At 44.3% G+C, this 14,839-nt stretch overlaps 1 protein-coding gene across 1 annotated transcript in view; it reads left to right on the top strand.

The window, feature by feature from the left end:
* The window catches only part of FRAS1 (Fraser extracellular matrix complex subunit 1), a 535,710-nt gene extending 527,083 nt beyond the window's left edge, over nt 1-8,627 (top strand). The window contains exons 72-74 of the mRNA XM_010845896.1: nt 1,234-1,439; nt 3,342-3,488; nt 5,962-8,627. Coding sequence (XP_010844198.1) covers nt 1,234-1,439; nt 3,342-3,488; nt 5,962-6,555 — 947 coding nt within the window. The 3' untranslated portion in view covers nt 6,556-8,627. The remainder of the gene's footprint in view (nt 1-1,233; nt 1,440-3,341; nt 3,489-5,961) is intronic.
* The last annotated feature ends 6,212 nt before the right edge of the window (nt 8,628-14,839 follow it).

Here is a 14,839-nt window from a genome sequence, read left to right on the forward strand (position 1 = left end):
CAACAAAGGTTCGTCTAGTCAAGGCTATGGTTTTTCCTGTGGTCATGTATGGATGTGAGAGTTGGACTGTGAAGAAGGCTGAGCGCCAAAGAATTGATGCTTTTGAACTGTGGTGTTGGAAAAGACTCTTGAGAGTCCCTTGGACTGCAAGGAGATTCAGCCAGTCCATTCTGAAGGAGATCAGCCCTGGGATTTCTTTGGAAGGACTGATGCTAAAGCTGAAACTCCAATACTTTGGCCACCTCATGCGAAGAGTTGACTCATTGGAAAAGACTGATGCTGGGAGGGATTGGGGGCAGGAGGAGAAGGGGACGACAGAGGATGAGATGGCTGGATGGCATCACTGACTCGATGGACGTGAGTCTCAGTGAACTCCAGGAGTTGGTGATGGACAGTGAGGCCTGGCATGCTGCGATTCATGGGGTTGCAAAGAGTCGGACACGACTGAGTGACTGATCTGATCTGATCTGAGCAGGAACTAAGAAGAAGTAACTACACCAGGACAATACTTCCAGCATTTCGTATTTTGTACATGGACTTGCTTTTACCTGGGATGCTCTTGCAGCCTCTCCCTCCCGACTCAGATGCCCCAGCTGACCACTCATGGTTCAGGATACAGCTCAAATGTCATCTCCTCTTTATACCCTTCCATAGTGCTCTCCAGGCAGACTTTGGTGCTAAGCCCTCATTGTCAGCTCTGTGCTCATTTGATGTTGTTGACCTTCCTCTGTGGTGAGGTAACAGTATCGCACGGTGGTTAACAGTGTGGGTGTTTCAAACCAAGCACCTTCGACTTTGAATCCCACCCTCACCACTTGGTGACTCTGTGACCTTGAACAAATCACCTCACCACTCAGTGTCCTCATCTGTAAAATGGTGAGCACCTCCTGAGTTCTCCCATGGGAAGGACTTGGTAAAGTACCTCGCCAGGAGTGTGAGTTCAATAAATGCTAGCTGCTTTTAGCAATTGCTTTGCTTGTATTTCTGCCCTCTTAGCTGTGTCTCACTGACCTTTGTATCCCTTGCACATGAGGGAATGCGTGCCCTACCCTAAATAGTTCAGGAACATTTCCTGATTAAAGGAAACAATGCATGAATCAATGTGTATTTTAGGGGCACATAGAAAGGTACTTTTGATTCTGAAGAAGCGTGTTAAAGCCTTCCTATCCTTGACACTATTTTTTTTCCCTCTTTCTTAAAGTCTGACCTAATTAAGCCTTGCAATCTTTTCAGGTCAAATCCTCTATGGCCGAGTACTTTGGAATCCAGAGCAAAACCTTAATTCTGCTTACAAGCTCCAGCTGGAGAAGGTGTATCTTTGTACTGGAAAGGATGGCTACGTGCCTTTCTTTGATCCCACAGGGACCATCTACAATGAAGGGCCACAGTATGGATGCATTCAGCCAAACAAACATCTGAAACACAGATTCCTGCTGCTGGTATGCTGTTTGTGTTAAAGGGCTGACACACGGATAGATTTCCTCAGCTATAAATTTTGCCTAATGCTAATAGAACCCCACACTCGATGGTTTCTACAGATACTGTTATTGTTTTGTTGATGTTGTCTCTGTCAGCTTAATTCTAGCACATATTACAAAGCTAGTGATAATTATGGTGAGTAACAATGTTACCGACCCAGGTCTGGCTGCTTGCCACTGAAAAGCCAGTAAAAAGGTTGGTGGAAAGGAAAGTTTGCTTTATTTTGGATGCTGATAACCAAGGGCAGATGCATGTCTAACGGCCAGTTCTTCCCCTGACAATCAGGGAGCAAGAGCTTTTATAGACAGAGGGAAGGGGTTACATGCAGAAACAGTATGGTCAGCTCTGACAGTCGTCAGTGGTCTGACCAGAGTCATCTTGATTGTCTTGAATACTGTTAGTCTTCAGTTCTAGAGTTCATTTGTTTCCATTTCTTTGCAATCAGTTCTCAGACCTGTGGCAGTTTGTATCATGGCTACAGTCTGGTCATCATGTACTTAACTTCTTCCACCTGGTGGGAGTTTCAGTAACTACAAGACACCTCACAGGATATGGCTCAGAATATTATCTGTAGCCCTTGGTACTGCTGCTGCTGCTAAGTTGCTTCAGTCATGTCCAACTCTGTGCCACCCCATAGGCGGGAGCCCACCAGGCTCCGCTGTCTTGGGATTCTCCAGGCAAGAGTACTATAGCCCTTGAGAAGGAGCTAAAGGTCTTTGACTGTGCTTAATGACTACATTATTATTTGGTCTCCTTTGATTGTTTTCCTTTGTTTCTGCATTTTCTCACTTCTCTGATGAAACGTATTCTTTGGCCAAAGTTCTTCCACAGACAAAGGGCAGACTGAGGACGTGGAGGCAGGGGAGGGGCAAGGACCAGAGGGTCCTGCTCCATTTCAGCAAGACAAGCTGTCACTGACATTTTAGGAAGAGGAAAGACTAAGACAGTATTTCTCAGTGTGTCCCAGAGACCCCTCAATATATCCCCAGTATTCTTTCCGGGCCTCCATGAGCTCAAAACTACTTTCGTGATGATATGATGTTGCTTGTTTTTTTCACACTCATTCCCTCGCACTTGCAGAGAGTATGCAGGTTTACTGATATGGAATCACAATTCGTACTGTGCCTAATCTTTAAAAAACACCACCTCCTGAGGTTTGATTTAGTATCAAAAAAGAATGTGCACAATTATCTGAAAAAGTTATTCAAACATTTCTCCCCCTTCCAGCTATTAATACATAAGCTTATGTGAGGCCAGATTGTCTTCACATACTTCAGCCAAAACAACATATCACAACTGATGGAAAATAGAAGCAATTATGAGAATCTACTTCTTTTCTAGCAATTTGCCAAAATGTAAAACAAGGCCAACTCTCTTTTTGGGTGGATATGAATATAGGTGTTTTCACTAAAAAATATGTTACTTATGTTAACATGTAATGAGTTGCTCATTTCTCTCTTAAAATGAATTAGTAAATATCTATATTTTTTCATTTAAAAAAATTGTTCATTGTAGCATATCACAGTGTTAATTTTAATACAGTAAATATTGATAGATATAAATCACATAAACGAAAGCTTTGAGACATCTTTCATTTTTAAGTCCTGAGGACACATAGCCTGAGAATTGCTGGTCTAGGCTATCTTACTTGTTATGTTTCAAGATCACAGAGACCACCAAGTGTCCTCCCCCAGAGGGCAGTGGGTGCCCTGGGGCAGCAGTCTACTTAAGGCTCAGGTGAGGGCTCCTGCAGCACACGTTCCCCCGATCCAAAGGGTGACTGCCTCCTCCCTGTGACCACCGCCTGCCAGTTCAGTGGCTCCATCTTGCTAGATCTTGTGTTTCTCTCTTCCAACTCCTAGGACCGCAGTCAGCCAGAGGTAACTGACAAGTACTTCCATGACGTGCCCTTTGAGGCCCATTTTGCTTCCGAGCTGCCTGATTTCCACGTGGTCAGCAGCATGCCAGGCGTGGATGGATTTACTCTGAAGGTAGACGCGCTCTATAAGGTGAGTGTGGTGAGAATAGAAGTAGAGCACCAATTCACTTTAAAGGTTACAAAGAGGAGGATGACATCATCTCTGCAATGGCAGTTTCTTTTTATAGCATTCTTGCTGGCAGGTCTTTTTATTGTTGTTAAACTTACCATTGTTCAACCACTAAGTCCTGTTGAACTCCTTGTGACCCCATGGACTGCAGCACGCAAGGCTTCCCTGTCCTTCACCATCTCCCAGAGTTCACCCAAGATCATGTCCATTGATTTGGTGATGCCATCCAACCATCTCATCCTCTGTTGTACTCTTCTTTTGTCTTCAGTCTTTCCCAGCATCGGGGTCTTGACTTCCCTGGTGGCTCAGACAGGAAAGAATTGGCCTGCCATACAGGAGACCTGGGTTCGATCCCTGGGTTGGGAAGATCCCCTGGAGAAGGGAATGGCAACCCACTCCGGTATTCTTGCCTGGAAAATTCCAAGGACAGAGGAGCCTGGCAGACTATAGTCCACAGGGTCGCAAACAGTCGGACATGACTGAGCAACTAACATAGTTACCCCAAATTTTTTCATCTATCCAATAGACCAAAGCAATAATAAAATTCTTTAATTCGCATATAGTCTCATCATGGCTCTGTGCAGCACCAGCTATTTTTCACAATTATGTGGAAATATTTAACAAAATCATAAATACAGTCCAGTGATTTAGAATGGTAAGAATTACTAGTATTTAATAAGCAAAAATACTCTTAAGTCCCAGTAATAAGCATGAATTTCCAAGATCAATTTCTACTCTTCTCCATCTTCAAATAGTAAGTCATGACCTTGAATTTCAGAACTATTATCACTCTTCAGAAGTTATTTCAAAATCATGGAGGGTCTCAATGCGTGGCAGATGAAAGGGAAATAAAATGCTTGATGACATAACCACTCAGAAGATGATCCAAAAAGTATTCAGATTTAGCAAATTTTTATCAAGTGTCTGTTTATTAAGCGCAGAGTAGGTGTTTAATGAATCTTTATTGAATGACTCTATTTTAGCTAAAGTTCATCAATGAATAGTAAATTAGCATACAAACCAGTGGAAAGTCACTGGGAATGAATTGGTTATTAATACTATTACTCTACTTATGTCAATAAAGACCAACAAATCATAAGCATTCACTAAGCTACAGAAACCCTAAAAGATAAATTCTTAGGGCTATTCCATGAACAAGTAGGGAAACAGAAAAAAATATGAATATTTGCCCTAAAATCACTTTAATTTGGAAATAGACTAGACCCAAAATATTTGGTTCAGTTCTCTATTCAGACACCAACCATTGCTAATGCTTTTCTTTTTCTTTCTTTTTTTCCTGTACTTCATCAAAATCTTTATTTATTTTGCTACAGTTATAGTGGCATACTTACTAATCCTTAAATGCACCACGCATAGTCTTACCTCAACATTTTTTAAAGGAGGCCAGTGACCAGTGATAGTCTGATTTATTCTATGACTTAAAAAAAAAAAGATTCTTTCTTTAGTGGATCAGTTCCCTTTCTTTTTTTTTAATTGAAATATATTTGATGTACAATGTTATGTTAGTTTCACATGTAATACATAGTGATTTGACATTTGCATACATTATGAAATGATCAGTGTGGTAAATCTAGTAACCATCTGTACCATACAAAGTTATTACAGTATTAGTGGCCATATTCCTTATGCTGTGTATTACATCTCACAACTTCTTTATTTTATAGCTGGAGGTTTGTACCTCTTGAGCCCCTGCATGTATCCCGGCCCCCCACCCCCTCCTTCATCTGGCAACTACCTATTTACTCTCTGTATCTGAATCTGTTTTCATTTTGTTTTGCTTGTCTTTTTTTTTTTAATTCCACATATAAGTAAAATCATATGGTATTAGTCTTTCTCTGACTGACTTATTTCACTTAGTGTAATACTTTCTAGGGCTCCCCAGGTGGCTCAGTGGTAAAGAATCTGCTTGCCAATGCAGGAGATACAGGTTTGATCCCTGGGTTGGGAAGATCCCCTGGAGGAGGAAATGGCAACCCACTCTAGTATTCTTACCTGGAGAATCCTATGAACAGAGGAGCCTGGTGGGCCACAGTTCATGGGATCTCAAAGACGTGGAAGTGACTGAGTACAGCCTGTACAGCCTAATAATTTCTAGGTCCATCCATGTTGGCACAAATGGCAAGATTTTTTTAATAGCTGAATAGTATTCCATTGTATGTGTGTGTATATATATATATATACACACACACCACATCTTCCTTTTCCATTCATCTGATGGACACTCAAGTTGTTTCCATATCCTGGCTATTGTAAATAATGCAGCTGTGAGCACTGGTGTAGCTAATGCTTTTCTTGAAACCATTTACCTATGGAAGCTTGTGGTGGGCAGTGGTCTTCCCGTTCCCTTCTTCAGCGGTGGTCTGTGGGCATCAGTGACATGTTCAGTTCCTCTCCCGTCTCCTCCTCCCTGCAGGTGGAAGCAGGACACCAGTGGTACCTTCAGGTGATCTACATCATTGGTCCTGATACCATCTCAGGCCCCAGGGTCCAGCGCTCTCTCACGGCCCCTCTGAGGCGCCACCGAAGGGACCTGGCAGACCCCAGTGGCTGGCTGAGCCTTGACGAGTCCCTCATCTATGACAATGAAGGAGACCAAGTCAAGAATGGCACCAATATGAAGTCCCTGAACCTGGAGATGCAAGAGCCAGTCATAGCTGCTTCTCTCTCCCAAACCGGGGCGTCTATCGGCAGCGCCCTTGCTGCCATCATGCTCCTACTTCTGGTGTCTTTGGTGGCTTGTTTCATCACCAGGAAATGCCAGAAACAAAGGAAGAAGCCGCCCACGGGGGACATCCTGGAGGAATACCCTCTGAATACCAAGGTGGACATGCCCAAGAGGGGGGCAGACAGGGTGGAGAAGAATGTGGACAGACAGTACTGCACGGTGCGCAATGTGAACATACTTGGAGAAGCCGAGCGCGCGTACGTGTTCAGAGGTGCGAAAGTAAAGAAATTGAATCTGGAAGTCAGAGTTCACAACAATTTACAGGACGGAACAGAAGTTTAATGGAGGAGACCCATGTGTATTTTTTTTTTTCTAAAGTCATTTTTATAAAACGGGGGAAAAATACTGGTATTTTTATAATCTTGCCAGTTAAAAAAGGGAATACGATAGCGTTCAGTGGCGGAAGGCATACATCACTTGCATCAACTCACAACTGAGCTACCTCATGGGACAAAGAACCACTGAGACCCCAGAGGATGGAAGGAGTTCTTTCCGTGGATCCCATTAAGTCTCTGCTACAAATTGTTCCTTCTGTAAGGCTAGTCTTGGAAAGCCAGTATTCAGAGTTAGGACTGGACTTTGGTCAGCAGAGGGAGCGCACAGGGATGTACTGAAAGGTCTCAAAGGCAGAAAGTGGCGGGGGGCAGGGGAGGGGGGCAGTGCTTTTGGTCTCCACTCCCCCACCCTCCCCTCCAGCTCCAGCTCCCTTCTGCTTGCGCTTTTCCTGGGCATCTGGACCGCAGAGTTCACATTGCTGATGCACAGATCCCACTCAGAATTCTGCTAATAAGCACCTATGTGTTTGCTCATGCGTCCAGTTGACAGTCTGCACTCTACATCCTCCGATTGTACTTTGCATCACCAGCCCTTTTCACCTGGGGCTTTAAACTGCTCTGGACTAGAGCATTTCTCCGAGAAACCTCAGCCTCTCCTGTCAGGCATCAGGCATGGGGGAAACCCCCTCCCACTTTATGGAGGGGGCACTGAAACCTGGGGGGAAGGAGGGAACTGGCAGGTGACTCAGAGCACATCAGAGAGGCTCTGCGCCCTTGGCCCCAGGGGATTTCTTGTACCCAGCTGGTTTACACTGCAGCCAGGAGACATCCTCCCTGGAACAGGATGGCTGCCAGGCAAGATCGCTCCACTGTGCCCCTTTAGCCAACGTTGCCTGTGGGTGCTTGACACACCTACCACAGTTCCTGCTGCCCCAGGCTTTTCCCAGTCCGGTAATAGACAAGCCCTGTGCTTTGCTAGCTGTGGGGCTTTTATTTTGTTAGGGCTTCAGAGAAGTCAGTGGTTCCTTTGAATAAAGACAATCAGGAGAAAGCTCAGGCCCCAAGTAAAACGGGAGTTGAGGATTCCCTGGTACTCACAGCACAAAAGGGCTAGTGCTCACAGCAGACAGAGTACTCGCTCAGCAAATACAGGCAGGGCTTCCGGTACAGTATTTCAGGGATTTCTCTTTTGGGGGTTCTTTTTTTGGTAGCTCAGGCACTTATTTTACCATATCAGCACAGCACATGACAAGGCCATGAACACATGGCCCTAAAATGATTTAGTGTTCGAATAGCAGCTTAATGATGTAGTATGTAGTGTGCACACCACTTGCTTTTGTGTTGTTTTATTTCTGCTGAGTTGGCAAAAACGTAAGCATGCATGTCATGTTGTTTTGAACTGGAGGCACCTTTCTGTTGTTTGAGAGGAAAAGACACTTCCCCTTCTGACACCCGTCACACCTTTACCGCTGAGCAAATCGCGGAGCATTCACACTGTGTAATATTTGTATTAGAGTTGAGCCTCACTCTGAGAACATTCCACATTGGAAGCACTTTGGTACTCGGAGCTAGAAAGAATGAACCATGTAAGGTTTCAGGCATCTCTGCTGGAGTCCAAGCTCCTTGGGAGGAGGGCGGGTCTGAGCCATGCCTTGGGTTCTCCAGCAGAGCCTGGCACATCACAAGCACTCCAGGAATATGTTTTAAGTGAACAAATAAATGGTGTTATGGATGAAGGATAGAGGAGTCGATTTAGGGCAGGGGACAGAGAGTATGGTGCCAATATCATAAGGGCAAGTAGAGAAAAAAAACACCTCTCCTACTTGGATCCTAAAATTGTCTTCTCACTGAGGCAGAGAAGCACCACTTGACACAGGCATGAATCTGGCATGGATTTGAGGAGGACTGAACTGAGAAGCTGGAATAGCATGTTAACAGGAGATGAGACTGAGTCAGTCTCCTGAGCAGGACAGTTGGAGGAGAGTTTGATGAGCATTCCAAGATGAGTGTGAGGCTTCCCTGGTGGCTCAGAGGTTAAAGCATCTGCCTGCAATGCAGGAGACCTGGGTTCGATCCCTGGGTCGGGAAGATCCCCTGGAGAAGGAAATGGCAACCCACTCCAGTATTCTTGTCTGGAGAATCCCATGGACAGAGGAGCCTGGCGGACTACAGTCCGTGGGGTCACAAGAGTCAGATAGGACTTAGCAACTAAACAAAAACAACCTATATTAGAAGGTTGCCACTATTTCTTCCAAGACAGAGCCAGTCACTCGAGGAGCAACTTTTGGTGTGGCCTGTGTGTCTCACCACTCCTAGATGCCTGAGTGCTTACATGTGAAAGCAGCAGCTTCCCACTTGCTGGGAGAGCCTTCTGGCACGGCCCTTCCGATCCTACTAAACAGGGCACGTGGGTGGGAAGAGTGAGGACAGGAGGCAGAAGGGGGCTGGTGTGGGAAGGAGTGGAGGCTGATCTCAGCGCGCTCCTAGCAGCCTCTGTGGAAGGGTCTCAAGTGACCCTTGAGATAGTGAGTTGTCAGTGTGAAAGGGAAGTCCTTGGGATCATTTGTGCCCCACTTCCTTTCTATCCTCCACCCCCACCACATACACTTCATCCTTCTCTAGTGGATGCACACGTGTGAAATAGGAGGTGTTCAGAGATGTAAAGCGGAGACGTACTGCTTCGATACAGAATTTTTCATTTCATTTTATATGAGGAAGCAGAAAATTTGCTGACTGACCTGGGATGCTATTCCAGTCAAAGCTCTCCTTTCAATTCTTCTAACTTGCTCACTAAGGCCGTGTGTGTGTTTTACTAACCTTTCCTACCATGCCTTTAGGTGAACAAGAACAAAAGCCCCTCAGGGGTTGCTATTTGCTATCACAAGCTGGCTGTGAAGGTTCAAAGAAAGAAGAGTCTGCACCTTTGCCCTCTGATTGTGCCCCAGGCCTCCTGGCCTCGCGTGGATTGTTATGGGGAGATGCGGAAAGAGTGTGGGAATGTGTTTGCACAATCTTACAATATGTAGTCTTGGTGTACCCTAGGTATTCATTCCCAGATACTACACACCTGCTCAGACTTGAGTAAAACATCTGTGGTGCTGTCAACCTGATTCCTTGACTCTGAAATGATTTTTGTATTTCCAATACCAATCTGTGTGTTATGAATTTCTGATTTCTCCAATAGCATATGCCACTATATAAATTTGTATTAATAAATGGCAGTCTGTGTTTTATTTGCTGTGTTCATCTTACTAGATTCTTCATCTCATCAACAAAAAATAGTGCTATGGAGATGGCAAAATCATTCTAAAATTTGAGACATATTTTTTGGAGAAAATCCCTCTGAAGGGGTTGAATCTGAGACATTCATTGCTTGGACTAAGATCAAGAATAAATTACCTATCCTCATATTATCATAGTTCTTCTTTTGCCCTCTGTTGAAACCCCAGGAAAAGAAGAATAATTAAAATTTCCATGTGCAAAAGATGATCATTGATGCTGTATTTATCATCATAAAACCTTCTCAGGACACTTGAAATAGTGTGAAAATGACTATGTCCTTTTATGCAGGCACAAAGTTTATTTTAATATTTATTTTTATTTATTTATTTGGCGGTACCAGGTCTTTGTTGTGGCACGTGGGATCTTTAGTTGTGGCAGGTAGGATCTAGTTCCCCAACCAGGGGTCAAACCCGGGCCCTCTGCATTGGGAGTGTGGAGTCTCAGCCACTGGCCCACCAAAGACATCACTGGGCACAAAGATTTGTGTCCATAACTCACCCTGTAACTGACAAAAGCTCCAAATAAGAATGTATTGGCTGGTGCAGGAAAAATGGCAGAGTCAGAATGAAACTGAGGCCAGGCATTCCGCAAGCCTGTCCTCCCTGAGAAACCAATGACAGTGATCACCAAGGCTCTGTTGGTACATTCAAATAGCACATTTGCAAACCCAGCAAGACTTGGGAAAGATTTTTAATGAAATCCAGGGAAGAGATGCCACAACCTAACCTAGGGTTTCCTTTTCCTTAGATGTTGCCACCGGCTTTGTGTAAACTTAACTTCCTCAGAATTTCCTATGATTGTCCTTGGCCTAAAAGCAGGCCCTCCACCCCAGAGTGCAATTCTCTTGGGCCCATGAAGAAGCTGATTCAGGAACCAATCTATGAATTGCTAAGAGTGGCTATCAAAATGCTTCTTGAGACCTGAAATTTCATGGAAACTTGGAGGAAAGTGGCAGAAAATGAGTTCTCGTTTAGATTCTGTGATATCTCAGACTAGGGTTTTGAAGAAACATAATGAGAGCGGGTGAGGGAGACTATGGAGAATATCCTACTAGATTCAACCCCATGAAATTGCTAATTTTATAAGTCAAAACAGTCCAGGAGCAGTGGTTTACACCTCTCAACCTAATATTTAGATGCCACTGCTACTGCTGCTAAGTCGCTTCAGTCGTGTCTGACTCTGTGCGACCCCGTGGACTGCAGCCCACCAGGCTCCCCTGTCCCTGGGATTCTCCAGGCAAGAACACTGGAGTGGGTTGCCATTTCCTTCTCCAATGCATGAAAGTGAAAAGTGAAAGTGAAGTCGCTCAGTCGTGTCCGACTCTTGGCGACCCCATGGACTGCAGCCCACCAGGCTCCTCCGCCCATGGGATTTTCCAGGCAAGAGTACTGGAGTGGGTTGCCATTGCCTTCTCCAGATGCCACAGTGTGTACTAAAGATTCTATTCCAAGTTTCCCTGATGGTCTAGTGGTTACAAATCCACCTGCCAATGCAGTGGACACCAGTTCAGTCTCTGGTCCGGAAGATCCTACCTGCTGTCGGGCAATGAAGCCTGTGAGCTACAACTACTGAGCCCCCGCGCTTCAACTACTGAAGCCCAAGCATCCTGCAGCCTGTGCCCCACAGCAAGAGAAGCCCCTGCAGTGAGAAGCCCATGTAACACAATTAGAGAGTAGCCCCAGTTTGCCTCCACTAGAGAGAGCCCGAGTGCAGCAGTGAGGACCCAGCAAAGTCAACACTAAATAAATAAATAAAAATAGAAGTTTCTATCCCCAAACGAGCCTGTGATAGCTCTAACCAGGAGCACACTGCGACTAGCCCAGGTAAAATCCTAGGGACTATGTCAATATCATATTGGGCACACAGGTGGTGCTAGTGGTAAAGAACCCTCCTGCCAATGAAGAGACTCAGGAGACCTGGGTTTGAAGAACCCCTGGAGGAGGGCATGGCAACCGACTCTAGTATTCATGCCTGGAGAATCCCATGGACAGAGGAGCCTGACGAGCTACAGTCCATGGGGTCACAGAGTCGGACACAATTGAAGCAACCTAACATGCACGCATGCCAGTCAAGATCAATGATTTCTTCACCTTCTCTACCTCATTCAGTCCTGGTTAAGACCCTGTAAAATAGTTGAAGATCATTGTCCTGGACAATTTTCTCTGAATGTTCCACGTGAATCCCAGGATTTCAAGTATTTGCACAAACTGATGTTGCTTAAATATGGTCCAAAGCTCCTATACCTCTGATTTTAATGCTTGTCCCAAAAAAATCCAGCCACTTGATTGATACAAGAAAATAGCCCCATGGTGCAACTCTCTCTTAAAAAAAAAAACAAACACAAAAAGCTAGCAGAATTTTATCCCCATGGTCATTTTAATTTAAGGCTGCAGGCTACAGACCATGAGGTCACAAAGAGCTGGACATAACTGAGCACACACACAGCACCAAACTCCAAGACCAGCAAGTCAGAGAAGTTTATTAGAATCCAGGCTTTGGGAGAGTTTCTGTAAATTGTTAAATAAAATTTTAAAAAAATGTTTCAAGATGTCTCCCTTAAACATTCCAACTAAATTAGGAATGTGTCCAAAATGGACCAGTAACTCACAGAAGTCCTTGTGCTGCTTATTCTGTTTGCCTGCACACCCATCCTCTGCCCCAATTCCTATGCTCCAGGAAACTGGCTTCTGAAATTGCTTCTCCAAGCCTTTCTTGGGCCCTTGGCCTCCACTTTCCCCCCAGTGCTAGGCCCTGGTTTTGGCCATGCTTGCATCCTTCCTAGGCTACAGGTCCTGTCGGGCAGCTCTCGCCCATGTGATTATAATTTCCTATGACTTTGCACTACAATGTTATATTTGACTCTCAAATTGTTCTTTTTAGCAGAGAAAAAAGGGGACATAGGAAAGGCAGCTTCTTATAAAACTACAGCATTGTTCAATGCATTCAGAATGGTGAAAGTTTCACCAAACAGTCTTTTCTGGGGTTTTTTTGGATGATGATAAACATGGTTTCTGGGATCCTAATATTTATCATTCTAATCATTTTACCATCTAAAATTTACTTCTGAGAAAATTCATCTTTTGAGGGAAAAGCATTAATTTTATAAATATACCACAGCGTGATTCTAGTTTAAATGGTGGTAACTGGGCAATTGTCACAACTAGAAAACCTCAAAAAACAAAGTGCATTTTGTTTTCAAGTTGCCATCCTAAAACCAAAGAGGTTAAACCCTGAACCTGGAGCAATTAAAATAAATCCTGCATGTAAACACCACGTGTTTCATATCCTTCTGAGTAGAAATCCAACTTTATTAGTTCCTGGTTGTGTGGGACACAACTGGTAGAAGTTACTGAATCCCACTGAGCCTGTCTCTGAATTTGCAAAATACAGGTAATCACACCTAATTGAAGCTCTTCTGTAGACATGAAATAAGGCAATATATGCCAAGCGCATTTCTCAATGTCGTATAAATTATGGGCTCTCAATACATATCCCCCTGTTGCTCCCATAATAATCCCAGAATGTTCCAGGATGAGCTGGGACTTGATAATCTATTGTAGCAGTCCCTGAATGGGAGTCAGAAATTAGAACGGAAGGCTGTTCTATCTTGGCAGAAAACTCAACGTGTTAGATTTGGAAGTCAGCTGGTTCCCTGGCACTGACTTGACAAGCAAGACCACCTCTCTGCTTTCTCTATTGAAGCTCCTCTTCCATTTAAGGAAGGATGTCCTCTTAAACAGTCTTCCCTGGTGGCTCAGCAGTAAAGGATCCACCTGCAGAGCAGGAGATGCAGGAGACCTGGGTTCCATCCCTGGGTGGGGAAGATTCCCTGGAGGAGGGCATGGCAACCCACTCCAGTATTCTTGCCTGGAGAATCCCATGGACAGAGAAGCATGGCAGGCTACAATCCATGGGGTTGCAAAGAGTTGGACAGGACTGAGCGAACAACACACTTTGATCCAAATCAAAGGTTCAGAATCTGCACCTTTCAAAGCATGGTATAATGGCTTTGCAATAGCCCAAAGTTTGGTTTCCCTATGCAACAAAATCCCACCATTCCTAGGAAAACCTTAGAGTTGTCGCAGGCTTTTTCATCTGTGCTCTAGATTTAATAATTGTTAGTTTCTCTAATTTTAAAAGAACTTATCATTTGGCCACCAATAAATTATAAAAAGACCTCTTATAGGCCTAACACAAACAAACACACACAATAGAACAGCCTAGGAAGATCAGATAGAAATTTTCCACCTCAAAGATGCATAAAAACATACGTTTCCCTCTGAGAAGTCTTTGTTTAAAGTTACCAAGCCAGCTTCTCCTTTTTTTAAAAAAAAAATCACCTTAATTACATACACAATAAAAAGAGCTCCCTCAAAAAAATTTTTTTATGTGTGTGTGAGCACTTTTAATTTCCAATTAAGTAAATACTCGTCCTAACTATAGGTTGCCAGTAATCTAGGATTTTTCCTAAGGGACTCAGATGAAATCTTAGAATAAGTGCTTCCCATTCCAGCTCAAGCAGTTAGGGTCAGATGTCTGTGCTCACAAACCAAAGTAAACAAACCAAACCAAACCCTGAAAGCAGGAAGTCACTAAAAACAAAACAAATGGCAAAGAGATGCCCAGAAGTCCAAAAACGAAATGGCAAGAATGCCCCAAATATGACTTTTGAGTACCACTAAGCCTGTGACGTATGTTCAAAGCGGTGCGTTACAAATGGGGACCCCCTTCTATAGGGAGACACCCCCAAACTGGAACTGCATCAGTTCCTCAAACGGAAAACATCATGAGGTGCACACCAGGGGACTTATCTAAATGCTAGTGAGTCTCCACATACCAGACGCCCCATTTCTGATCCTCCAATATCCAGTGTTTCTGGGATAGAAAGTTCAGGCTGGCACGAGAGAAGAAAAGTACCCTCAGCCTTAGCAGCTGAAAGGGTAACTTCTCTCCTTTTCTCCATCACAGTCCCAGAGTTCCGCAGCTAAGTTGGGATGCGGGTTGGTGTG

This window comes from Bison bison, unplaced genomic scaffold (genome assembly GCF_000754665.1).
Source record: "Bison bison bison isolate TAMUID 2011002044 unplaced genomic scaffold, Bison_UMD1.0 scf7180017864228, whole genome shotgun sequence".
NCBI classification, from domain to species: domain Eukaryota; kingdom Metazoa; phylum Chordata; class Mammalia; order Artiodactyla; family Bovidae; genus Bison; species Bison bison.